The 27,363-nt window shown below is 38.2% G+C and overlaps 1 protein-coding gene across 6 annotated transcripts in view; it reads left to right on the plus strand.

Moving 5' to 3' along the window:
- CTBP2 (C-terminal binding protein 2) overlaps positions 1-27,363 on the plus strand; it is a 270,925-nt gene that overhangs the window by 178,165 nt on the left and 65,397 nt on the right. The window contains exon 1 of one of the 6 annotated variants that reach the window (XM_032225570.1): positions 4,182-5,913. The exons of the other annotated variants lie outside the window; for them this stretch is intronic. Coding sequence (XP_032081461.1) covers positions 4,182-5,913 — 1,732 coding nt within the window. Of the gene's footprint in view, positions 1-4,181; positions 5,914-27,363 lie in introns of those variants that run through there. 6 annotated transcript variants of the gene reach the window in all.

A 27,363-nucleotide genomic window follows, 5' to 3' on the forward strand; every position in this document is an offset into this window, starting at 1 on the left:
TGTGAAACAAATTTAGAACCCATGTCTGAAAAAAAGAAATATGCTCCTGTTCCGCACTTGCACAAAAACTGCTGGGCGGTAAGGAAATTTTTCCATCAAGAAAGATCCATTAGTGGGCGGTAAGTAGAAAAAGGTTGACTACCACTGATGTAAATGCATGCCATCTGGACAACCATTTTATCAGAGCCTCCACAGTTCAGAGCGTTATATAGTATACCACAAACAACACGACACTTTCATGATTCACAGATTCTCACAGTGAATTGGACCATGGGTTCAATCTCTCCATTCAAATGAATACTAAAAAGCAGGGATTATGAACAGCATTGAGACTTAAACACTCTTTTTTTTTTGGGGGGGGGGGGGGGCAAAATGTCAAATGCCTATGATTTAGATTAGTATGAAAGAAATCCTAAAGAGAGTGTTCCTAATATTTCCGAAAGTGGCACACATCCTCGGGATGATATTTATATCCATAAATCAAGGACTCCATGGACTTAACTTTTTTTTACAGCTCCGGAAATTTTCTTCGCTTCATAGATAATCACATTGTCTATAGAATTCCCAAGTATAAATCAAAAGTAACTGAAAGTCTGAACTGGTGGCTGATAACACAAACACAGTGTAGGTAAATATTTCCCAAGTATTTCACAGATTTCAGCCTGTCAGGCTAGGAAGCACAATTTCAGAACATATAATCTACAAGATTTCTGATATAAGTTCATGCTCCATATTTGACTAAGAGCAACTAAACGTATTAGAATGCTACAGGAAGAGAGAGCATATTCAGATGCACATAAACAGAATATTGACAGGAATATGCATAAATTTATAGTGTACTCTTGTTCTGGGACTTCAAATAGAATCTGCTTGTCTTATGAATTGCGGTGTAATCTGTCTCTCATTGATTTGATGGAATAAACCAAGGACTCGTTTAGAATATGTAGCTTGATTGGCTGAGCCAACAGCACTTATTTTGGAAGTAGATTGAACTGGATGATTTGTTGCCAATTATAATCATTTTTTTTAAAAAAAAATAAGTTAGCTTTATTTTTAAATTCACTGTATTGAAAAGACAACATTGTTTGGAAAAACAGGAGTACTTAAAACAAAATAAAAACAGATTTAGAGATAATTAATACATTTTGTCAGGATATTTGATATTCATTCATTTAACAATTTTTGTTAAAATGTAGATAAATGTGAGACTGGATTGTTTTTGTAGAATGGAGTAGCTGAAAAAGTTATGTAGATTACTTTTATTGATTCTACTATTATTTCAAGTAGTGGAAACAAACTTTCAGGAGGAAGTGAGTTTCTGCCAAAGTATTGCCATTTAGAAAGAATATTCCATAAATAATCATTAGAGAGCACTCTGCTGAAACTCTTCAAATTTAATCAGAAGCCTTAAATTACCTCCCCCCCCCTCCCACTTTGGCCACTGTAGCAAATCATAACTGTATTTTATTAGTTTCCATCCATTGCATCTTTATTGTAATTATATGAAAGATACATTAAAATTTAATTAGTGATTTGTCTGTCGCAATAGCACTATTTTGTAATTTTATTGTAGATCAGCTTTAAATGTGTGTACACTAATCTAGCCAGAATAAAGTTAAGTTAAGTTTAATAAACTTATATGCCGCCCAATCCCGAAGGACTCCGGGCGGCTTACATAAAAGACAATTTAAAAAGTACTAAAAAGTTTAAAAAGTAAAGAAAACAAAGCAGGTTAAAACACAACACACTCAACCGTAGTGGGGCTGGACCTCATTCAAGAGGTCAACAGCCCCAGGCCTTCCGGAAAAGCCAGGTCTTAATAGACTTTTTGAAGGCCGCGAGAGTGGGGAGGGTCCGGATCTCAGGTGGTAGATCGTTCCACAGGGCCGGAGCAGCTACAGAGAAGGCTCTCCCCCGAGGAGCCACCAAACGACATTGTCTAGTTGACGGACCCCGGAGAAGGCCCACCCTGTGAGATCTTATCGGTCGCTGGGAGGTATGTGGCAGAAGACGGTCCCGTAAAGTAAGATTTAACTTTAATTTGTATGGTAGTTTTTCATAAACAAAACATTACAGTTCATCTATATTTTCTATTGTATTCAAGAAACAATAAAGGTATTGTTTTAGACAGTTCTTACAGGTAGTTCTCTACTTACAACAGTTCATTTAGTGAACGTTCAAACCTTTTCAACGGCACTGAAAAAACTTGACTTACGATCGTGTTGCAGCTTGTGATCAAAATTCAGATGCTTGGAAACTGATTCATTTTTATGACCAATGCAATCATTGTTCTGCGGTCGTATGATCCTCTTTTGCAACCTTCTGACAAGCAAAGTCAATGGGGAAGTCAGATTCACTTAACAACCGTGTTACTAAGCTAATAACTGCAGTGATTCACTTAACAAGTGTGGCAAGAAAGGTGGTAAAATGGGGCAAAATTCCCTTAACAAATTTCTTGTTTAGCAACAGAAATTTTTGGCTCAATTGTGTCATAGGTTGAGGACTACCTGTACTATGTCAAGGACATGGTAATCTGCATCCACATTCTGAAATATATTTTCTTTACTTTGTTGGTATTTTTAAAATGGTTGCTATGATCTTCTGAAATGTTCACCAAGATTTGCCAAGATGAAATTTCTTCGTTGCTTTACAGTGTGAATGTGTGTTCTACCTCAAAATTGAAATAATGGAAATAGCAATAGCAGTTAGACTTATATACCGCTTTATAAGGCTTTCAGCCCTCTCTAAGCGGTTTACAGAGTCAGCATATTGCCCCCACAGTCTGGGTCCTCATTTCACCCACCTCGGAAGGATGGAAGGCTGAGTCAACCTTGAGCCGGTGAGATTAGAACCGCTGAACTGCAGATAACAGTCAGCTGAAGTGGCCTGCAGTACTGCACCCTAACCACTGCGCCACTGCGGGAGGGGGAGAGGGAGAGAGACTGTTCTTCCAAATTTGTAAAATCAAGACTTTGCAATAGCAATAGCAGTAGACTTATATACCGCTTCATAGGGCTTTCAGCCCTCTCTAAGCGGTTTACAGAGAGTCAGCATATTGCCCCCAACAATCTGGGTCCTCATTTTACCCACCTCGGAAGGATGGAAGGCTGAGTCAACCCTGAGCCGGTGAGATTTGAACCGCTGAACTGCTGATCTAGCAGTAGCCTGCAGTGCTGCATTTAACCACTGCGCCACTGCCCTCTTTCTCGAACCTTCATATAAATTCCAAATTAAATCTCAGCAGATTCCTTTCCTAGATGATGGAGGGATTGGAGAATTATGAGGACAATGTAATAATTGGAGTGGTTAGTTTAAAACTGACTTCTCTTTTTCGTTGCTTTTCGCTCCTTATCCCCAGTAATATATGACATCGATAAAGCATTGTACTGATGCCCAGCTTGTTTTAAGCATGATTGATTTATATACTCCTGTATCTTGCTTCTTGGGATCAGCACACCTGGGCTTATTTAATGCCCCCATAGCTGTTTGTTGTGGATTAGCATTTCATCAGGATGGATTAAGATTGAATTGACATGAAGCTCCCATACTCTCCACCATCTCTCCTTTTATTGCCAGGGATTTTTTTTTTCCTCGAGGTATAATTTTAAATAAAATCTTATGCCTTGTGATGCGTAAAGCCTGCCTTTGTGTGTTTGTATGTAAAATAGCACGTAGTGGCCGTGATCTGTGGTAGAAAATATATTAAAGATGTGTGTAGGGGCTGATGCAGTTGCATCCATCAGGCTAAAATAGTGTCACATGGAACAAAAGCTTTAGAGTTTTATTTAGCCTTTAATCCTCACACAGTGTTTGTGTATTTGTCCATGTGAGCTAGCCATTGCAGGCAGGAAGGGATAAATCTGGATTAAGCAGAGCAACTCCTTTCTGCGTCTGAATTATACAGAAAAGACCTTTCCATTCTACTTATTTTGAGCGAGGCTGAGTTACAGTTAGACGTTTCTTGTTTGGCGACTGAAGTTTCGAAGAATAAATAATTCAGGCAGCACTTTGAAATCGTAAACCACCTGCTGGATTATTTCCTAAAGCCCAGAAAGATTCAGATACAGGGCTTCTGGGGTTTTGTTTTGGTTTAGTTTTTCTTTTTTGCATTTGTTTATGTGTGTAACCGGAGATTTTACAGGAGAGCATTCCTGTCCTTCTTAAAAGCTAAATATTGCTGAATGCCAGTTCCAAGCAGACATATTGGCCGCTCTCAGAGCTGGGATGCTGCAGGATGGGACGAAGGCTGCTGGGAGAACGACGCTACGTTTGAATGCCAGAGACCTCCAGGGAGAAGGAATTCACTAACCTATGGTGGTGAGGGATTTTGGTGTGAGCAGCCGAGCTGTAAACCACATGATATCATCTTGCAAGGAGGTACAGACTTGAAACAAGACTTGTATCGATATCCGGAGCCACATTTCCCGCAGGGTTCCTTTTGGAGAGGTTCCATTCCTGATTTTACGTATTACGACAGACAGCCTGCGATGTCTGCACGGAGTTCCTTGCCACCTCAGGATTACTACAGTGATCCTTCTTTAGCTACTAGATCACCTAGAGATTCATGCTACTACAGAGATCACATGACTAACAGACCTCCATCGAATTATGGCATACCTGGTGGTAGATTGGCTTGGGACCAGATGCAAGCACGGTCACCTGTACCGCATGAAGGCAGCCAGGTATACAGAGATCCTGTGATCAAGATGGTTCCCGAAGCACAGAGGATTCGAAATAGAGATCCTTCTCTAACAAGGTATGGTGTCGAACCCCCTGCGTCCAGATGCAGAGGAGAACCTTCTGTATTTCCTTATCGACAAGCTTATAATGACGTAATAGAGAGATCTGTGGATTCTGCAGCCAGTAAACAAGTTGCTCCAACATGTTTGGTGGTGGATCCAAATTCAGCTGCAGGCTCTGATGGAAACGTAATGCTGCCTGCCACTTCTGTAAGCCGTGGCCATGGACCAGGCAGAGACAATTTCGGTACAAAAGTCCCTTACGATGGCTATGAAGCAACAATGACACCTTCCCAAATGCAGATGCCTGCATCTTTTCCAGGACAGGACATTAAAAGGAATGTGGATCCAGAATATTTAGCCATGATGCGTTCTGAAGGAATATCAGAAAGCACTCTCGGTGCATTGTTGCAACAAGGATTTGATTCTCCAAGCTTGCTAGCAATGATGGAGGACAATGACATAAAATCGGTGGCTCCCAATCTAGGGCAGGCAAGAGTACTTTCCCGAATTGTTCATAGCTACAAAGTAGAAATGCAACTCCAGAGGCAGTCTAGGAAAAATGCTGCCATTCGCCCCAGAAACAGGTCAAATAGTTTTAGTCACCGAAGCGAATTGCTCCAGAATGAGTATGGGACCCACCCTTTCACCAACCCTGTGGTGGATGGTGCAACAGCATATCAGTCGCCAACTGCTTCAATGCAACCCCAGTCTCCAAGAATAGCAGAATTGACTCGCCGTCCGTCTAGTGCCCCGACACAACATCTTTTGGAAACCGCAACAGGGGTTTCTCCTCAAGTCACTCCTTTTCTTCCCAGTTCTGGATATACTGCTTTGGGCCCATACAATATGCATATTCGACAAGCAACTGGCTATTCTTCCCCCTCTGCGATTCCTATGAATACGCTGCAAGCCAGTCCGCACGCAAATTCCAAAATAGCCTATTCAACCACATACACCGTACCCATGGAACTGATGAAAAGAAATCCATTGTCCTCCCCTGCTCACAGCCCTCACAACAGCCCTCAGATTCTTCGAAAGCAAGGAGTCCAATTGGAACCCAATCTGGCTCCAGCGGGACCGAGTTTTCCAGGGCATCATTCGCCATGTCAAAGATCTACAAGGCGTACAGGTCCACCTGTCATCATCTCCACCATGACATCTCCTGAACCAAGTAACTATTTTAAAATATACTGCTTTGTTGAATTCATTAGGATTGTTATATTAATGCTTTTATTTTTTAAAAAAAAATGTTCCAATGAGGTTAGAACAAATTTAGAGTATTTAGAGTATTTATTAATACTTATAGGCCGCCCTTTTCCCTGAGGGGACTCATGTATAATCTGTTGCATCAAGATGAGCAGCATTAATCTATAATATACATACTTAGGCACATTCTTCTGTATAGTAAATAACTCCAATGTTGGAAGTCATTGTTAAGATTCAGTTTATGTGTTATTTACAAATTAAAGAGGCAAATATCAAAGTCTTTATTATGTCATGAATCTTGCCTTTTCTCTTACTTGCAATGTTTGTAAGATTAGATAATTTGCCTTCTGCTTTTATTTTTTGAGTGATTTTGTTTAATTACTATGAGCTCAGGGATATTTCTTTTTTAAAAAAAAATTATTAATTTCATATATACATTCACAATTATATGATCTCGTAACTGTTATTAATAATATGTATTTATAACAATTTAGCTCAGGGATATTTCTAAGGAACGGATGAGAATATTTATTAAGTTTTCCATGCTGGGTCTTGTTTAGCCAGTGTTCTTCCTTTCTAAAATAATCTTTCCTAAACAAAACTTGGTTGATTTCTGTTGAAAATATCCACCACTATAGAAGTAATTAACAAAACAAATCTGTATACATCTAAATCCAAGTGCCAATTGTCAGAGTGCTTGGCGTGTTAATGAAGAGTACCTATCCTGGTAACTTTCTAAGGTTGACGAAGCTGAACAAATTACTGTCCTTCTGCAAAGGAGCATATCCTTAAGTAAGACGTGCTCAGTAAATCCCAATAAAAGCTGTGACAGTCACTGAAATTGTAGGAATCAAAATTAGAAAATGTATTTCCTCCTTTGAGAAGACAGGCTGGCAAAAATTAGTTTGTGCCTGGGCTATATACTATACACATCTCTTGGTGGGGGGGTCCTTCTGAATTAAGTGGGGTTCACATTAACTAAATGTGCCCCACAATTAATTAGCATAGAGCCTTGGGAAAAAAAAGATTGCTTCTTTTCCCTAAATAAATAATAAAGAAAAATAGTGAGCACCATCAAATCCCTGAAATGTATTTCAGTCCCATGAATTTTAGGGATATATCTTTTAACACTATTTTACTGTATTTTAAAGTGCTCGCTCTGAGCTGGATGGTGTCCCCACTATATCAGTTCCAAGCATTAAAATAATGCCTCTTTTTGTAAAGCAGCTTTATTTCAACAAGGCAACCAATACAATTAACAAAAGGCAGGATTAACTGCCTCTTCTATTTTAAAATATAAATTGTTCAAGTTATATTTTTGGAAATAATACATATAACTTATATAGTTGAGAGCACTGTGTTTAAGTATATATTAGGGACCAATTTAGCTTCTATTCTTTACAATTAAATAGTAAGGAAAAAGCTTGTATTGAGAAACGTAACACTATAATATTAATACCGAAGTGGTTATTTTTCTAGTCCTGCTGCTTATTTTGGTAGAATGAAAACTTCTGATTAGGATTGAAGTGAAAACAGCTGGGTCTCACTGCAGTTTTTGAAGGATCTTCAAGAATTGTTTTGGTAAAATTGTATGCATATGAAGACATTTTTCAACTTGTGAGGAGGGGAAGTTTGTTTTAAAGATCAATACAGTGTCAAATAGCCAGTGGTTTTTTAAATATTTAGTGCTGTCTCAAACAATGAAAATAACACAAAAATTAAACAACTTCCCAGTAGGCTCCGAGACCGCCTACTGCCGCATACCTCCCAACGGCCGATAAGATCGCACAGGGTGGGCCTTCTCCAGGTGCCGTCAACCAGACAAGGTCGGCTGGCGGTGCCCCGGGGGAGGGCCTTCTCTGTAACCGCTCCGACCCTATGGAATGAACTACCCCCAGAGATCCGGACCCTGCCCATTCTCATGGCCTTCCGAAAAGCTATTAAGATCTGGCTATTCCGGCAGGCCTGGGGCTGTTGACCTCATGTCTGAGGTCCAGCCCCGACCAGATTGGGTGTATGATGTGGTTTTTAATTCTGTTTTCCTCTGTTTTTTTTTAAATTCTATATTTTTTAAAAATTACTTTCTGTAAGCCGCCCGGAGTCCTTCGGGATTGGGCGGCCTATAAATTTATTAAATACTAATACTAAATATAGTCCTGCTGTAACTAATAACATGTCCCAGCATCAGGCAGATATTTTTCCACGGAAATTTCGTATTCTTGGAATGGTGGCAAACATTTATGCCATACATGATGGAAATGATTTCCCCATATCGTCTCTGCCCTGAAAACAAAGGGCCCTAGTATAATACTAAAAGTACGTGTACCTTAGAAAATTTTGCTGCCTTTCTTCATATTAAACTATGCAATCCATCTTTATATGGTGGGGTAGACAATGGCTGTCTTTGTTTTTGAAACTCTTTGCCTGCTAGAAGACAATATGTATACTACAGTTCGATGTGGATCAGCGTCCTTCTTCAGGCAAACATTCTTTCTCTACAACCAATTGATTTGCATGAGGATGACATTTGTTGCTCCAGTAATTTCATCTGATAATGGCCAGCTTGCAAAGCGGATCTCAAAACATATTCCTTAATTATGTGTTGCTAAGCAACGAGAGGGTTTGGTCATAATCACAGAAAGATTATCTTTCTATTGAAGTCTCTGAAAAGGTTTAGCTGAAGTAGGACCTTCAGCTAAAATTTGTTACTGTTCTTGTTTTGTTCTGCTTTATTTCTCATCTAAAACAACGAACAGAGGTATTTCCCCCCTCTCCTTAAAATGTATATTTAATTTAAGGGCTTAAGCAACGGTCTACTATGAAATAGGTGAAATGAGAATTCCAGGATCATTTAATTACAAAGAAATGTATGTGTTGATGCAAATCCATTCTTAACCAATATAATTAAATAGTAATTTGTTATATATAATGCATGTAAATACAATCACATATTTAAACTGACTGGTCAAGGGTAAAGCATTCATATTTTGTGATACATTTTCTTAAAGGGATGTGTTATGGACATTTTTATTTTTTTTACCCATGCACTTAATAATCTCTATTGACTTTAGAGGGTCTTGCTTCTAAGTAAACATGATTAAGATTAAACTGCTAATAAGTATAGATGCTTGCTATTAAATTTCAGTAATTCTTCTTCGACTGAACTGTTGTATAAAGACCATTAATTGAGTGTTTGTTTAATTGCAATAGATGAAGCTGGATATATAAATATTTTTAATATTGTTGCTTTATTTTTTTAATTGGTATCTAAATTACGCTTAAGTAGTACAATGGAGTAAGCTCCATTAAACATATGACACTCATTTATGAGTTAAGAAAGTATAGCATAGTTATAATAAAAAGTAATGGATTGGATTCAGAATACTGATTCCAGAATAAACGAACATCCTGGAAGAGGCTCTTTCTGAAGAAAGAGGAAGATAAAATTTTCATCTGTACTTCTGTGTCCTCTCCTGACTTGTTCTAACCAGAGGTGTCAAACTTATGGGCCAGATGCGTTACGCGCTGGCCCCACCCACCCCCCGGTTTAGCAAAGGGAGGAACTCCCAATACGTCACGTGATGACGGAAGTTTGACACCCCTGTTCTAGAGCAATTACCAAACCACTAGTTGAGTTGAGTTGAGTTTATTGGTCTTGTATGCCGCCCACTCCCGAAGGACTCCGGGCAGCTTACAATAAACAAGGGAAGGGGATAAATAAACAAAAACAACACTTTAAAATACGCAACATTCACAGTTACCGTGGGGCTGGATATTTCACAAGCCCCCCCGGCCTGCTGGAGCAGCCAGGACTTGGTGGCTTTGCGGAAGGCCAGGAGGGTAGTAAGGGTCCGGATCTCCATGGGGAGATCATTCCAGAGGGCTGGAGCTGCAACAGAGAAGGTTCTCCCCCGGGGAGTCGCCAGCCGACATTGGCTGGCAGATGGAATCCGGAGGAGACCTAACCTGTGAGATCTAACCGGTCTCTGGGAGATAATCGGCAGGAGGTGGTCTCTCAGGTACCCAGGTCCGATGCTATGTAGGGCTTTATAGGTAACGACCAGCACCTTGAAGCGGGTCCAGAGACTAATGGGTAGCCAGTGCAGCTCGCGGAGGATAGGTGTGACGTGGGTGTACCTGGATGCACCCACAATCGCTCGCGCGGCTGTGTTCTGAACTAACTGAAGTCTTCGAAGGCTCTTTAAGGGCAGCCCCATGTGGAGCACGTTACAGTGGTGGACACAAGTTGTTATAAAACAAAGATTAGGGGGAAAAACACTATGACTTCTAACTTAGTATGCATTGTATGTCCATAATATTTACAAAGAATGGTTAAAAACCAAAAAAAACTAAAGGGCTTTTGACATGGGAAATCAACAGATGGTAGGGAGTAGGTAGGAAATGAAAAAAAAAAGTTCATTTACATATAATTTTTTTTTTACCGATATCAAGATTTCCTGAATCATTTTGTACCTAAGTGATTGAAACTCAGTGTTGTGGAACATATAATTTCGAAAATGATTTTACTTGCATTTCTAAATTCAAAACAAATGCCAAAGTGGCAAACAATTAAATAACAATTTCCAATGAACCAATTTATGCTTTAAGTTATTCCTTTCTTGTGTTTATCGCTAGGGGTATTATTGTTGTAAAGCGTGAGATAAGGATAAACAGTGCCAAGATGTTCCCATATCATTTTCCCCATTTTATTAAAACTGTAAGACGTTAAAAGGTCATAAATCCTTTAATATTCCATGAGTGGCATCTGTGGCTTGTTTACTGTTGTCAAGACCTTGGCAGCCAATTTTAACTTAACCAGAAACAACCTTCTTCAATATTTACTGAATATTTAACAAAAATTACTGAAAGTAGAAGTGCAAAGTTACAGAGATCTCATCAGGTAGATCCCTTTGAAATCCAATTTATTTTTTGGTTGAAAAAACAAGAGGCTTTTTCATTGTTAAGTTTGTTCCTCTTATCCAGCCATCATAGAAAGAAGGCCAGGGCAAACTTTGTATGTAATAGTAGGACACAGCTGTTCTTTGGTTTTATAGCCTCATTTGCAATATTATTTAATTTTGCCATTACTTCATTGTCTCATATTTCATCTCAGTTTTCCTGATGACTTTCTCATGATTCAGTTCACACGATTCAGAAACGTTAGAATCAGAAGTAGAATATAGTGAAGTTTGTACTTTTAAAATGTTGTTTGATTGATTGATTGATCCTGATCTTCCAAACACTACAATCCTAGGTTGTTGTGGTGTTAAGTCTGTGTTTATTTCTGTGGTTTAAAGGGAAGCATTGATTCCCCTCTTAGGTTCATCTCAGCCTAGGAAATTGACTTTGATTTATTTTGGAAAGTTCTAGCGCTAAAAAAAAATATACACAAAAGAAATCACCATGGCTAAGTTGGATGGCATATACAGGAAATGCTTTAGATCCCAAGATGCCAATCTGCATGCCCCCTATTCAGTTCTTGAGCAGATCTTGAGGTCAGAATTTTAAAAATATTACAGTAACGTTGATGAATTTATCTTGCACAATTCCATACTGCTAGTCTAATCAATAGCGGGAACATAAAGAATCACAATGCCCTTAATGTTGGACAAGAGGACTCTTGAAAATTGACTTTCAATTGGCTTAACTACAAAAGAAATAAAAAGGATAAGACCTATGATATTAATGAGTGTCAATAAATTTTTTTTAGTTGATAATTTTTTTTTATTTTAAACGCATAAACACCTCAACAAAAACAAACACATAACTTAAAAACAACATAGGAACAATAAGTTCCATCGTATATCATACCGCAGTTCCGAATCGGTTTCTTTGCAGTTAAGTGTTTTCCCTACTATACATTTCTATCTTTCATTCATAATCTCCTTATTCGTTATCCATTTTTGTGTACATTTCTTTATTTATTTAAACTTAGCTACTTACGACCAAATATTATTTACCTATATTATGCTTTATATTTTTACTGTCATTTATTCTCTTACATACAGTTATAGATATACATTCACATAACTATTCTTTTTCTTTGCCATTCTTATATTATTATTATTCCATTTGAAAAGTTATAAGGTATAGTTTAAAATGCTTTGTTTACCATCCTTCGCACCTGCTATGACACCACCTTGTTTTCTCTTTCTTTTCTTTTCTCCCTCCCTTCCTCTCTACTTCCTTCCTTCCTCCTCTCCATCCCCTTTTTCCTTCCCTTACCTCTCCCCTACTCCTACCCTTTTTCTTCTCCTTCCTACCTTCTCTCCTTCTCTTTCTTTCTCTTCCTTCCTCCTCTTTTTATTTTTCTCTCCCACCCACCTTCCCTTACCTCTTTCTTCTTCGAGTGTCAATGAATTTTAGCTGTTATTAAATTATCAAGTTATCTCTAATTATGAAGCTAAGGGTAAGAAAACCAGGCCAATAGTAGCCTTGTAGTAGGCTTTTCATTCTTTTCATTTCTTTCCTCCAAAACTTTCTCCAAAACAAACAAAATGAGGTGATGCCGAGAAATCCATTACAAAACATTCCTTGCTGCTTTACTTCTCTCTTCTCTAACTCCCGTATAGCTTCATTTCTGACCTTCGTGTTTCACCTTTTCCATCAGCAACAAAACGGTGGGAGATCTTGAATCTCTCAGCTAAATAGTCTTATCAAGAAAGAATTACTCAGTGCATATTATCCTAGCTGATCATTTAGTAATGATCTTGCAAGCATGGCAATTTGGAATTTTCTGGTCCTTTGCAGAAACTAGTGATTCCAAAGAATGGTATGATTTTCAGGTATAATGAGGAACAGTTTTCATTGCAAATTCTGTTGCTTGAAAGTTCTGAGCAAATAGGTAGAAAGAGTTTGGAATGTCCGCATATATGTGTGTGACCTTTCTTGAAAAGGGACGTCATTTTGGTTCATTTCACTAAAAATTTGCCATTTCCAAACTAGAAAGATCTCTGGCCTTAATTCTCAAACTCTGCTATATTTCTAATGAGGACTGCCTGGATACTGGTTCCTTTGCCAAGTAATTCTCTCTGAAAATGTAAAAGATTAACCTTGCTAACCCATCACTGATAACTGTTTTAATGCTTTCATTCCAAGCTTATAGCTGCCACAATTTCAGGCTTTGGCTGAAAAAAAAAATACAAAAGAGTCAGGATAGTCATGAACTTAGACTAAAATAATTTTATTTTATTTTATTTATTAGACTTATATACCGCTTCATAGGGCTTTCAGCCCTCTCTAAGCGGTTTACAATTTTTTTTTAGCAAATTGAGTCAGCAACTTGCCCCCACAGTCCGGGTCCTCATTTCACCCACCTCGGAAGGATGGAAAGCTGAGTCGACCTTGAGCCGGTGAGATTTGAACCGCTGAACTGCAGATCACAGTCAGCTAAAGTGGCCTGCAGTACTGCACCACAGAATGAATTTACAACATTTGGCAATCCCATGAGTTGACTGCCTTTAAAACTGCCTTGAGACACTTCAGAATGGGAGGAGAGATGCCATTTTTTTTAAAAAAAAGATCTCCAAGTTTCCTAAAATCTACATAACTAGATGACTTAAAGGTGGCTTCAAAAGTTTTTGTTCTCTCATATGCCTTGGAAAAATAGAGGGAATGGGAAAAAAATGGATCTCAAATGTCACCGCAATTCAGTCATAATCACTATTACCAATCCGGTGTTGTCCAGACATGTTGGAATATACAGTATGTACTATATTGTGTTTTAATTAAACATACCTTAAGAACTTCAAGTTGGGTTAAACACATCTTAATTAATTAATGGTCTAAAATAGTGTATTTTTTTCCTAGATTAAGGGTTGCATCCAGTGGCGTGCAGTCAGGGAGGCAGGGGAGGCACAGCCTCCCTCCAATCCAACTTTGTGTGTGTGTGTGTTTGTTTGTTTGTTTGAGAGTGAGTGAGTGAGAGAGGGAAGAGGGTAGGAGAGATAGTCCAATCTAGCTTCTGTCTCTCTGTGTGTGTGTGTGTGTGTGTTTGAGAGAGGGGTGGAGAGAGGGAGGAAGGAAGGGAAGGGAGAAGAAAAAGAAAGAAGGAAACTTCTTTCGCAAAGGAGAAAAACAAATGTTGCTTTAAATAGGAACTGAGCATGCCTGGCTGTGGAATTCTGGGAGTTGAAGTCCACAAGTCTAAAAAAATTTGAAATCCACCACTGTGTCAGTGCCTCACCAGCCATAAATCTCACCGCACATCCCTGGTTGCATCAGATCTTTAAGGGGTATGATGGACGTTTCCACCTCTGATTTAGATTATTAGAGTGCACTTATGGGCTGTAATCATGTAAGTCTAACCAGAATTGAGTAACAATGACTAAATGTTATTGATGATTGGAAACCTCTTATTGATCGACTTTTTGTGATAAATTTAAAATATGGTTATGATGAATGGTTTCAAGAGTAGAATGAAAATAATAGACTATGTAGAAAATGTAACCAATGCTGTAAGATGTTATATTTATACTTATAACTGCTATCAAAGAAAATTAGAATTCACTTCTTTATGATTCTTTTTTCCCTTTTCTTTGATTTCTCTACACCTTTGTCTTTTCAATTTTCTTCCTTCTCACCTTTTTTCATTCTCAACATTAGTTATCATTAGTTGATAAGAGCCGAGGTGGCGCAGTGGTTAGAGTGCAGCACTGCAGGCTACTTCCGCTGACTGCAGTTTGGCTGTTCAAATCTCACCGGCTCAAGGTTGACTCAGCCTTCCATCCTTCCGAGGTGGGTAAAATGAGGACCCGGATTGTTGTTGGGGGCGATATGCTGACTCTGTAAACCGCTTAGAGAGCGCTGAAAGCCCTATGAAGCGGTATATAAGTCTAACTGCTATTGCTATTGATATTTTGTATTAAAATTATAATATTTTATTTTTAAAAACCAAAATCTACGTAGGCTTACATCTAAGCCTAGGTAGCATTGCCTTACATCTCTCCTGGCACTAATCAAGCTTAATCTTTCGCAGCCTAGTTTTCAATTCAAATAAAAACTAGATATCTTTGGTTCATCGTGACTATTATTAATCTTGATGTAGGCATAACAGGATGTCACCTTAATTTTACCAAGAAAGTGTATGGCAAATTATGTAGGGAAGAAGGAAGACCCAAATCAGCCCATGGCTTAATATAAAACTCTTAGCAAGTTTCAGAGAAGGCAGTATTATGTCTATATTAGGTTTTGGAGTGTTATTTAATTTGCACATTGTCGTGACAGAGTATAACCCATAGGAGCCTCTTGTTCATCTAGATAGGGATTATGTTTGCTATATCCTAAAGCAGAAAAGTGGGAAATGACAATACAGCTTAAAAAAATTCAAACGTGAATGGGTTTTTACCATTTACAAAGGCTGCTAGTGTTGGGAACAAAAAAACATGCATAATTTCATCCTTACAAAACATGAATTTTAGAAGCATAGCAAATATCAGCTCCTTGAATTACTTATTTTATCTTCTGGGTGTAAAAATGGCTTCACAAATAAAAACAGCAATACATATAGAATGTCTGTAACACTTAGGAAGACTACTAAAAGAGCAAAATACTTCTTTGTCACTAGTTATCCGCTTTTCTTGACTGTGGAGGTTTTTGTAATACATGAGGATATAAATAGGATGTTGCTGAGAGGTGATGAATTACACGAGTGATCTGTCATTAAATCATGGAAGTGGGAGGTTGACTCCCATCCTGCTTTTGTTTTAACAGACTTGGCAATTAATTATTAACTCTAATTCTTCACAGATATTTTCATACAAATCAAAGACAGTCATTCAAATTCCATGTATTCCTCCATTAATTCCTCCATTTTATAGATAATTAGCAATCTCTGCTTATATTAGATACATATTATGATTTGATGGCTCTTTTCAAAGTCAAGTGGTAACAGAGGTGGGTTGCTCCCAGTTTGGCCTGGTTCGGCTGAACCTGTAGTGGCGGCGGCGGGAGGCTCTACCTGGACGCTTCTGCACATGCGCAGAAGCGTTGCGCACACGAGCAGGAACAAACCAATTAGCAAACCACCTCTGAACTGGTAGTTCAATAACTGATTCATACTTTTATATCTCCTGTTTTCTATTTAGTAGTCTTACTTGATTTTTATGTGGTCCTTGTGGTACATGTCTAAAGCCGTATTATTTGAAGTAGATGTTGCAAACAAAGAAAAATAAATATTAGTTCATTTACTGATTCCCCCCTGTGTGGCAACTGAGGAACAGAGAGATGGCTGCAGCCAGGTTCAGTTCAAAGTTGACATTGTGTTTGTGTTTCTCTTAACTACTCTTAGCCTTAGAGTGACTAAGTGATAAATAGAATTTCTTCTTTCTCTTGTCTATCCCTACTTTAAAACGTTTGGATAAATCACTTTAGGTAGAAGTGGGTCCTTTTCCACAGTTTTTTAATATTTAGGTTTTACTTCAAATGTAATGAACATCTTTCAATGAAACTGAGCCGAGGTGGCGCAGTGGTTAGGGTGGAGTACTGCAGGCCACTTCAGCTGACTGTTATCTGCAGTTCAGCGGTTCAAATCTCACCGGCTCAAGGTTGACTCAGCCTTCCATCCTTCCGAGGTGGGTGAAATGAGGACCCAGACTGTGGGGGCGATATGCTGACTCTGTAAACCTCTTAGAGAGGGCTGAAAGCCCTATGAAGCGGTATATAAGTCTAACTGCTATTGCTAAACTGGGTGAATCCATAGTCTACATCCAAGAAAACTATATGAGTATTTGCTACTTAATTGTATTCTTTCAGCATGTTGCTCATGTTCCAAGAGTATATCATCTAACAAGAATTTCTGTTGCGCTCACACATCTGACTGACAATGAATAAAATCCTTTTGTAATAATACAGGTAGTCCTCAACTTACAACCACAATTGAGCCCAAAATATCTGTAGCTAAGCAAGATTGTTAAGTGAGTTTTTCTCTATTTTACCACCTTTCTTGCCACAATTAATAAGTGAATCACTGCAGTTGAGAAGTTAGTAATATCGTTGTTAAGTGAATCTAGCTTCTCCATTGACTTTAGCAATAGCAATAGCAGTTAGACTTATATACCGCTTCATAGGGCTTTCAGCCCTCTCTAAGCGGTTTACAGAGTCAGCATATTGCCCCCAACAATCCGGGTCCTCATTTTACCCACCTCGGAAGGATGGAAGGCTGAGTCAACCTTGAGCCGGTGAGATTTGAACAGCCGAACTGCAGTCAGCTGAAGTAGCCTGCAGTGCTGCACTCTAACCACTGCGCCACCTTGGCTCTTCCTTGTCAGAAGGTCGCAAAAGGTATCACATGACCCCGGCACACTGCAACTGTCATAAATATGAGTCAATTACCAAGCACCTGAATTTTGATCATGTGAACCATGGGGATCCTGCAATGATCATAAGTGTGAGAAACAGTCATAAGTCACTTTTTTAGTGCCATTATAACTTTGAACAGTCGCTAAATGAAGTGTTGTAAGTCAAGGACTACTTCTAGTTGTATCTGCATACGTTGGGGAATTCTGGTTTACCACTCATGAGCTGAATGCTTATGCAACCTGTTATTCTTCTTGGTTTCTCTTTGCAGCACAATAACATATTCGCTAGAAATTGAAATCTTAATGAGGTATTTAACCAAGATTCCTAGCTTGATGTTTCCACACAAGCTAGGAGAATAAAACCTGATTTGTAGTCATGATTAAGATATAAAGAAGGTCTGTTTTGACACTGTTAGTATTTTAATTCCTAGTTTGTTGAATGTTCCCAATATTACAAAAGAAAATTTTCTGGAATTCTGGTTTACAAGGACATATGAATAAAGTTCATCTCAGATATTACAGCTATGAACTCATAGAATATTAATGTATGGCATTAGACTCATGGAGAAAAGCTGTGTGGTTACTAAGAGTAGAAAACAATTTGATGGTACATAATCAATTAAAAATGAGATTAGTTGCTTTAAACTAAGGTTGTCAGAGGTAACTGGTTCTTGCTGTAACCTAGAAATAGGGTATAATATTTGAAATAAAATTCCTACTGTAGAATTAGCGATCAGTTTGTTTCTGTGAAAATGGAAGGAACAGATTGGCAGAGGTTTGTTTGTTTTTTAACTTGAACAGATGTTTCAAGTGACATCTAGGGCAGCCGATGCTTAATTATTGCACTGACGCATTAGAATAAAGGTCATAAAACTTCTATTAACTTTTGTAGCTGTAGTTAATCTTTTCCTATTCCATATACGAGCAGCATAACCCAAATAACTTAATGAGTTACATTCTAGACCAGACCTGCACAAGTTATCGAACAAAAAGGACCACATTGATAAATTAACAACTCTTTTTTAAAAAAACATTAGCAAGCCACACAAAGCTGCTTGGTGGGCCACATGCTGGACAGGCCTATTCTAGACTAAATTTTAAAAAAAATGTTCTTTTAAAAGAAAAATAGGTATCATTGATTTCAATGTGGTAGAGAACTGTTGTGGCCCGGCAGGAGCCGTTGGCCACCAGGTGGCGGCAGAGCATTGGCTCAGAGGAAGTGTTCAGGGAAACACTTGGGAGTTGTTGCAGGATGCACCCCGTCGAAGGGTTACTCGACGGAAGGAACAACTGAGTACTTACAGGAGACGATTGCGAGCAGCTGTTGCTCATTGGGATCCTCTCCTGAGTATAAAGAGACTGCTGGTGCCATGCCCTGGTTGCAGAAGTCAGCGTTCTGTTCTAGTGATTGTTCTTCTTCACGTTCACAAACCGAGAGAAGCCAACTTGGATAAGTGGGTTGAGATAAGAGAAGCCGGGTTTGCATTGTGGTGTGAGTTATAGGACTTTCTGCCGGAGCTATTATCTTTGTTTATTTGGGCTTGCAGCCAACAAGAGCTTGGACTGATTAAAAGAAACCTTTTTAATTACGTGGCTTTTGGCTTTCATTCCTGGACGGAGAAGGGGGGTCAGAACAGAGAACTATGACAAAATCATCTGTTTTATTCTTCCTGTATGGCTGCCTTCTTCCTTTTCTTCTTCCTCTTTAGTATCACTGAAAAGTTGGGGTTAAACATTCTGACAGTCTATTATAGATGATGAATAAAGAACTAGCATGCTGTTCTTGTCTTAAACCTTTGAGAGCCTAAGAGTTTCCTTTTAAAATTAATACAAGCTTGCTTTTTCCTGGAAGGTGACAAACAACCCACCAATGTGGTCTGTTTGTTCTCAATTTTTCATCAGCAATACCAATGGTTGTTGTTCTTGGCTGTTTTCATTGAGACATCTTATGAGTCTTTGAATTGTCTTCATGTTAAAAGAAATAGGAGCAAATTTTGCTGGTAATTTAGTCAGAAAAATAGTTTCCCAGCTGGTACGAAGAAAACTGAAGTCCAGAAGAAGCTGCTTTTCATACGTTGTAATGAGAGATTTTGCCTCATGTTATTGGCACTAAGTGTAGAATTCATTAGTGAAGGGAAATTTGACTGTTCTCTCATTGTTATGAAGAGGTCTGCATTTGCTTTCTGTTGAAAAAGAAGCTAAATTCAGTGTACACATTTAATTGGTGTTGCACAAAATCAATAAATAAAATATTAATATGCATTAACGTCAGCCGACGTTTCCCCTCTCAAGAACAGTAATTCCACGAGGCTATCCTGTATTAGGAAAGAGGAACTGGAGTTGAATCAAGATTTCTTTTGATGGATACCTTGAAGCTCAAAATCTTTTTAAATTTCTTTGTGCAATATTCGTGCTACCAGATCTTCTAATTAAGGCAATCTCAGGCCTCGGAAAATATTAGTCACCTTCGTTTTCAAAGTGATCAACGTCTTACTCGCCCACCCTCATGGCCTTCAGAAAAGCTGTTAAAACCTGGCTGTTCCAGCGGGCCTGGGGCTGTTGACCTTATTATGTAGGGTCCATTTGAATGTATGCGTGTTGGAGAATTTTAATCTTTATTTTTATTTTATTTTGTTTGTTTTTCTTTCTCGTTCTGTGTAAGCCGCCCGGAGTCCTCCGGGATTGGGCGGCCTACAAATCTAATAAATTAAATTAAATTATTTCTAGGAAAAGGAATCAAGAATGTTGAAGAGTTTATAGACCTGTCAAATTGCACATATTGCATTTAAGGCTACTGAATATTTAGGATGAAGCCAGCAATGGTAGAAAGTATTTGGGAAAACAAATTTCTATATGAGCATCAACTTGGCAAATAATTGCTTTATTCGTGAGATTTTTTATCCCATCTTTCCTTCAGGATCTTAAGTAATATGCCACTTATTTCTTCCTCCCATTTTTTTCCTTCAGCAATTATGTCTAGTTGGATACAAAGAGAATGACTCACCCAATTACTTCCTGTGAATAAGAATGCTCTTGAACTTGGATCTCTATGGTGCCTTGACCCATCTTAATCATTACTCCATCCTGGTTTTAGCACATGCACAGGAGTCAAGGTTTCTTTTTTGAAAGTAGAGAGAACAACTGATGTGGATATTATGTTAATCACAAAATTTCTCCAATCAGGCACATTGGCTAGGATTGTAACATCTGTATATGGTTACTACGGAAACTTTCCCGGAAGCCCCTATTAAAATAAGAAAATGTGTGTATATGGTAGAGCCGAGGTGGCGCAGTGGGTAGGGTGCAGTACTGCAGGCCACTTCAGCTGACTGTTATCTGCAGTTCAGCGGTTCTAATCTCACCGGCTCAAGGTTGACTCAGCCTTCCATCCTTCCAAGGTGGGTGAAATGAGGACCCAGACTGTGGGGGCGATATGCTGACTCTGTAAACCGCTTAGAGAGGGCTGAAAGCCCTATGAAGCGGTATATAAGTCTAACTGCTATTGCTATTGCTAATTGTTGAATGTATAATCACAGAGAAAAGAGTCGAAATATTTTTTTTTAAAAATATCACATTTCTTGAGGATTAAATTTGTAGATTATATCTCATTAATACATCATTTATTTGTGAATATTGATAGAAATGAGAAAATAAAAGGTACATGATATTAGTAAGTCTTGCAATAATGAAGATTTGAAGACCAGTTGGGTGCAATGCAGGATTCCAGTGATTGCATCTATGAATTTGTTGTTTCTAGTAAAGATGCTTGAGCCACTAAAATTATTTTATTTAAGTATTTGTTTAAATTCTTCCATTACAGTATTTCAGTTTTAAGTTATAAACCTACTTTAAAACTTACTGAAGATTATGTTATCAAAGAGTTTCTGTTTAATAGTGCTTTATAAGTAGAATAAAAATAATGCAGTTGCAATTCATTTCATCTCTTGATGACATTTTTAAGGGTGGAATTGCCAGTCATTAAGTGAGAGACGTGTGAGGGCAATTTGAAATTTTACTATTTTATTGAGGGTTTAAAAAACTAATATAAATTAATACAAACAAAAACAAAATAAGAAGGAAAAAAATCAATAAAAGAGAAAGCTAAAATGCAGAAGAAAAAAGGTAGAAGAAAAATAGAAAAGAAAAAAGATATAAAGAAGTGGCTTCTGATCTTCTTTACAGCAGTTTTAAGTACAATTTTAGTTTGACACCTCCCTCTAACGGTATGTCATGATCCTCCCCTTTGATTTTTCCATTGATTTCGCTTGTTGGAAACCAGTTATGAAACTCAAAAATAACGATCATGTGACTGTGAGGGAGGGTGCTTTGATGGTCATAAATGCCCACTAGTTTGTGAACCACCTAAGTCTCAATCACAACTACGGAAACCAGAGGTGGGTTCCTACCAGTTCGCACCTATTCGGTAGAACCGGTTCGTCAAATCTACCAAACTGGTTAGAAGAGGTTCCACCAGTGGACCCGGAAAGCAGGCCACACCTACAGAAGAGGTTCCAACATTTTTTGAAACCCACCACTGGTCCTTGGATATGATTATTCTACACTATCATGCTCCTATTTATAAAACTCAGTGCCTCTGTGAAAGGTGAGGATGACTACTGCGTTTGTGGTGCAATCAGAACATTGCGTGTGTTGAAGTTGTTTTAACGCAAACCAAAGATGCCTTTTAAAAAACAAGTTGACATCCTATTCTTATGCATGCCAGTGCTGTGTGTGAGGTAATTTAAGGTGGTTCTGACAAGTGTCGTCGGCATCTTCATATCCGGTCACATGGGCGGCAAGCCACTCCCATCCGGTCACATGGGCGGCAAGCCACTCCCACAAAGGAGGCCACACCCACGGAGTAGGTTCGAACAATTTTTGAAACCCACCACTGACAGAAACACTGAAAGTTATAAGTACGAGGAGCTGTCCTGACGTTATTTATTTAGCACCTTCGTAACTTTGAACAATTGTTAAACAAGGCAATCATTAAGTGAGGACTACCAGTGTTTATAAATTAATTCCCCTTTCAGGTTTCACAGCAATACTCTTAAGATATGTAAAGAACATGTCTTTTTCTTCTTCTAAAAGGTGAACAAAGGGTGAAATGCGCCAGCTGTTCAGTTTAGTCCAACAAAATACTCTCCTGGAAAACTCCAAATCTTTTACTCAGGCGTGCATTAGGATTCTCAGAGTGTTATATAAAAATAAATAGCTTGCAGAAGTAAAGATCACTTTTTGACAGGCTTTACTACTTGCTGGGCTTGAAGCCTGGAAGAATTTAACAATTATTATTCTTTGAAGGAGAGGTTGATTAAAAGAGAAGGAAGGCCAAGGCAGTTTAAACCAGTTACTGTGATTTTGGAAAATACCTGGCTCCAAAAAAAAAGAAAAGAAAAAAAAAGTAACTTCAATTTGGGAAAGTCAGTCGGACCTGAAATAGTTGTGCCAACAAAATTAGAAAGAAAATTAGCTCCTCGGTGTAGGTGACTACCCCGCTAACACTACAAACATAAATCTTTTTTAAAAAGGTTGCTTTTTTAAATTGTTTAAATAAATTGTTCCTCCTAAACATCTTATTAAAGGATGTTGTTCTCTAGTTTTGAGTTGATTGCAGTCGAGAACCTCGTTTGTAATAATGTTTTGACAAACAGATGAATGAGGCAAATGACAATTTTAATAAAGAAATAAAAGGGTTTTTTGCCTGTAAAAAATCAATGCGTTTTGATTATGTTTCCGGGTTTAATGTAAAATTGGACCACAAGGATAAGTTATCTATCAGATACAATTAAGTGAGATCATTGCCATAAATAAACTTCTATAATGTGCAGCTTTACTGTTTCATTTGTATCATGAGTAAATCCTTGTTCTGCTTAAAACAATAAAAGTGCTAATTGGATTATGTAATATAATGCAGCGGTGTCAAGCCCGCGGCCAAGATGCGTCACGCTTTGGCCATGCCAACCTTCGGTTTAGCAAAGGGGGAAAAGTTGTGATACATCACGTGACGACAACGTGACGACACAAGTTTGACACCCCTGTGTATTTCTACATTCACCTGTGAGTCTGTTCTCTACTTATTTATTGAAAATTAACAAATCGGATACATTAATAGAGAAGTGGTGATCTGTTATACTCGTTTTGTTTGATAAAACAGTTGTAATTTTGATATTTGTGATTTATGATATTCTATCCCCTGGATGCATAATCTGCATATTCCCATCCTTTTGTGTTTTTTTTTTTTTGTTAATGAGTTTTCTGAGTATATATTCTGTTAGAAAACAATTGGTTTGAAGCTGTTTTGTCATTTCATGATTTTATTTTTATTTATTTATTTATTGCATTTATATAGCTGCCTATCTCACAAGAAGTGACTCTGGGAAATGCACAATAATCAAATAAAAACAACACATACATAAAGCAATCATTGTGATGCCATAAAAACAGCTATTAAAAAATGAAGTATTATATATAAAACCAAAGGCAAAGAGAGATTTGAGCCAAATCTAATCATTCTTGAAGAAGGACTCTCGCCTCCCATTAACTAACACAGAAAAATCAAAATGGTAATCCTTTTTGTTGGTGATAGTTTTTAACAAAATGCAGTCTTGAAGACGTGAAGCCTGTGTAGTTTAGAAGAATAAATGCAGAATATTTTAAATTAATGAATTGTTATCTTACAGTATTGTAGCTTGAAATTAATATCTTTGATATTAATATTGTTAATTTGGAACTTGTACCTGTGTCTCAGAAGAAATTGAGTTCTTATACCCTTTGTAGTAATATTTGGAAATGCTTTTTAGGCTTCTCTGGCATTTATTTTTTAAATTGTCTGGCCAGAGAGATGGATTTTATTTTTTATAATTTGCTTTTAAAAGAGGTAAAAACAGAAACTTCCTGTGTAGTTGCAAATTTTTGCTTTTTAGTAATTACGATGCACTGTATCAATGTTAATACAATAGGCTAACCTGATTCTGACGGTGATAAATTGTTTAGTACTTAAGTGACCATCTTATTGTTCTTCTTGCTTTATCTGATTTCAAGTCTCTGACTTTAATAATGTTTTGTTGCTGTTTATAGAATTCTGCAACTACAGAGTTTTTTTCTTCTGGAATATTGTGGTTAATCCTGGGTCTTGAAAATACAGTAGCATTGGAAAAACTTTTTTTTCAAAAATACCTGGTTTAAAAATCATAAACTTTACGCTTTAAATTTAATCATGTGCTTGGGTAAATAAATAATGTTTCTGCATTGTAAGAGCTAATATAAAATGAACAATCAATTTAGAAATTCTTTAGCATCAGAGTATAAAATCATTCCAATTACCACGCATGCTTCAAAAAACCAGGAAATTGAAATATAAGAGCAAGACTCTGTATTCTGAGACACGTTAATATAAAGCGAAGGCTTTCTGTTTTGAGCCACATTAGCTATAAATATTTTTTATAGGGCCCCAATGCATGCACAAGGGAAATCTGCTGAGGTGGATGTTAATCATTTCAGATTTTGTTGCTAGTTAGTAGTTCTCTAGAGAGGTGGTGTCCTTCATTCAGCTTTTGAAGACATTAGGACATCCGCTCAACTCAGTTGGCCTTAGTGTATTTCTCTGAATTTGCATAATGATATGTATTTTTGAAGTTCTCAATGTACCTGCGAGACCACCTACTGCCACCAGTACTGCCTCCCATCATCCAGTGCGATCCCACAGAGTTGGCCTCCTCAGGGTGCCGTCGGCCAGACAGTGTCGGCTAGCGACCCCCCCAGGGGGAGAGCCTTCTCTGTGGGAGCGCCTTCCCTGTGGAATGAGCTGCCCCCGGAGCTTCATATAATCCCCGACCTCCGGTCCTTCCGACGCGCCCTAAAAAGTTGGCTTTTCCAGCAAGCCAGCCTGGCTTGAACAAAACAAATCGAAGTATTGATTATTATTAATTTTAATTTGAATTCTTTTTAAAAAATGTGTCATTGTTAATTTTAATTGAGTTTGGGGATATCCTATTTAATTTCTTTTTAACTTTTGTAGTTTCTTTTAATGTTGTACGCCACCCTGAGTCCTTGGGAGAAGGGCGGCATATAAATCTAATAAACCTCAACCTCAAACCTTAAAATAGAGGAGGTTTTGTCCTTTGCTGTTGATGGTTGACAAATAATTTTTGTTTTAATTAGTAAGTAGCTAGAAACCACAAGATTGGAAAGAAACTTGAGTTTTTAGAACAAATGTAAATGACCCAAATATTAAGTTGTCTTTCCTATACAAAAAAACCCCTACCTGTGTTAGTGCCTCTCTGTTTTTAAAATACAGTATTTCAACCATTTCCAAACCAATGTACACAAAGTTTAGTGTATTGTTGGAAGTATACATTTTTTCTTTCTAATTTCATGAACCTGAATATGACAATGTACAGTATTAAATTGCTATTCCACTTCCTGTAATTAACATAGCAATGCATGTTTTTAATATCAGAGGGCTACAGTTCCACATGCTAAAAATAATGCTTTTTTTGTCAATATTTTTGTATTTGCTACAGTGGATGTCCACATGTACAAATTACATTTAATGGCTAATAATGGGCAATCTATATTGGATTAATATAATGCTCGCATAGAAAAAATAATCATATGTACACATATACATGAAACTACAAACTCATACCGACGTATGCACTGAATAATTTCATGCCTATAATTGAGTCACTTTGCTGTTTGCTACCTGAGGCTTTGATGAACTCTTAAGTGGGTTTTTCTTTCTAAGGTCCCCCTCATGAGCCTGTTTCTTTCATCTAATGACAAAATAGATTGAAGCACCACAGGAAATAATTTGCAAAACCCTTTGACTTGAGGCTGTAGGCACTTTTTTCTTTGAGAACATCTAGCAGGTTGCTATAAATGGTGAAGCTTTCCTTTCCAAGCAGTGGAATGTATACAGTGCATTAAAATGGATGCAACGGTGTCCTTTGTGGAGAGTACAGAATGTACTTAGCAATAGTGACCTGTTCACTGGAATTATAACCAGTCTGAGAAGATTTGGGTCAAAGAGATCTCAAGGCGCCTCTCTAGCAAAGGAAGGAGAATATGTTCCTCATTTTTGCTTTCCTTTTACGGTTTTGAGAAAGATTGACTTCTCCTAGGCACTGCTTGGAGTGTCCAAGCACGGATTAACTTCAGCTTGCTGCCCAAGGAACTGAGTTTAATTTTGATTGTGGCTCCGCCGCTTGGTTGCCTCAGAGGCTCAGTTTCAAAAAACTCAGTCGCCCTTCAGGACGTCTTTCCAGGGGCTCCAGTCCTTGTGCAGCAAGCTCAGGGGTGGGTTTCAACCGGTTCACAGCGGTCCCTGCAAACCGGTTGGTCGGCGAACCCGGAAGTAAGTAACTTCCAGGAACAGCGAAGGGCGCGCCCGCCCGCGCTCCTTACCTGGTTTTGATGAGTTCTGCGCTTCCACGCATGCGCAGGATGCATACAGCGCCTGCGCGATCCTCCAGGAGCAGCTGGAGCATCGCACAGACGCTAGTACGCATGCGTGCACCGCGCGCGTGCACGAGGACGCCGCCGGCCCCGTTCCAACCGAACCGGTTGGAACGGGACGAGAAACCCACCCCTGAGCAAGCTGGATCCCAATTTATTATTTTGTTAGAGATATTGTAGCTCCTTTTGCTTAGAACAGTTAGTTAGATCGCAGATAGAGTTTTCCTTGCATTTCTGCCTTCTGAGAAGCAAAAAACTTCATCTGCTTCACATCGCGCAGACAGGCTCCCTGGGGCGCTCGCAGCCGCAGCCCTTGGGCTGTGGGATGTTGGCTTGCAGACTGCTGTAGGCATGCGTTGAAATTCTGCACAAACTATATACCATAAAACATGACTTTTTTCATTTCTCTCTTCGTTAAAATTTTCTAGGTAAAAACAGTTGCCATAACAAGAAAAAAAATACTTCAAATACCTGAAAGGAATATACAGCTCTTTCAGGTCTTATGTAAAATGCAGATTCACAGGATCTGGTTTAATTACAGGAAAAGAGCCTTTTATGAACGACATTAAGAAAACTATTTGCTTGGATAATTGATTTTCTGCAATAGAGATGAGTTTGTAAAAGGAATTATAAGTATCTTGGTGTGGGGGCTAACAGGA

Source organism: Thamnophis elegans, chromosome 10 (genome assembly GCF_009769535.1).
Source record: "Thamnophis elegans isolate rThaEle1 chromosome 10, rThaEle1.pri, whole genome shotgun sequence".
Classification (NCBI taxonomy): Eukaryota; Metazoa; Chordata; class Lepidosauria; order Squamata; family Colubridae; genus Thamnophis; species Thamnophis elegans.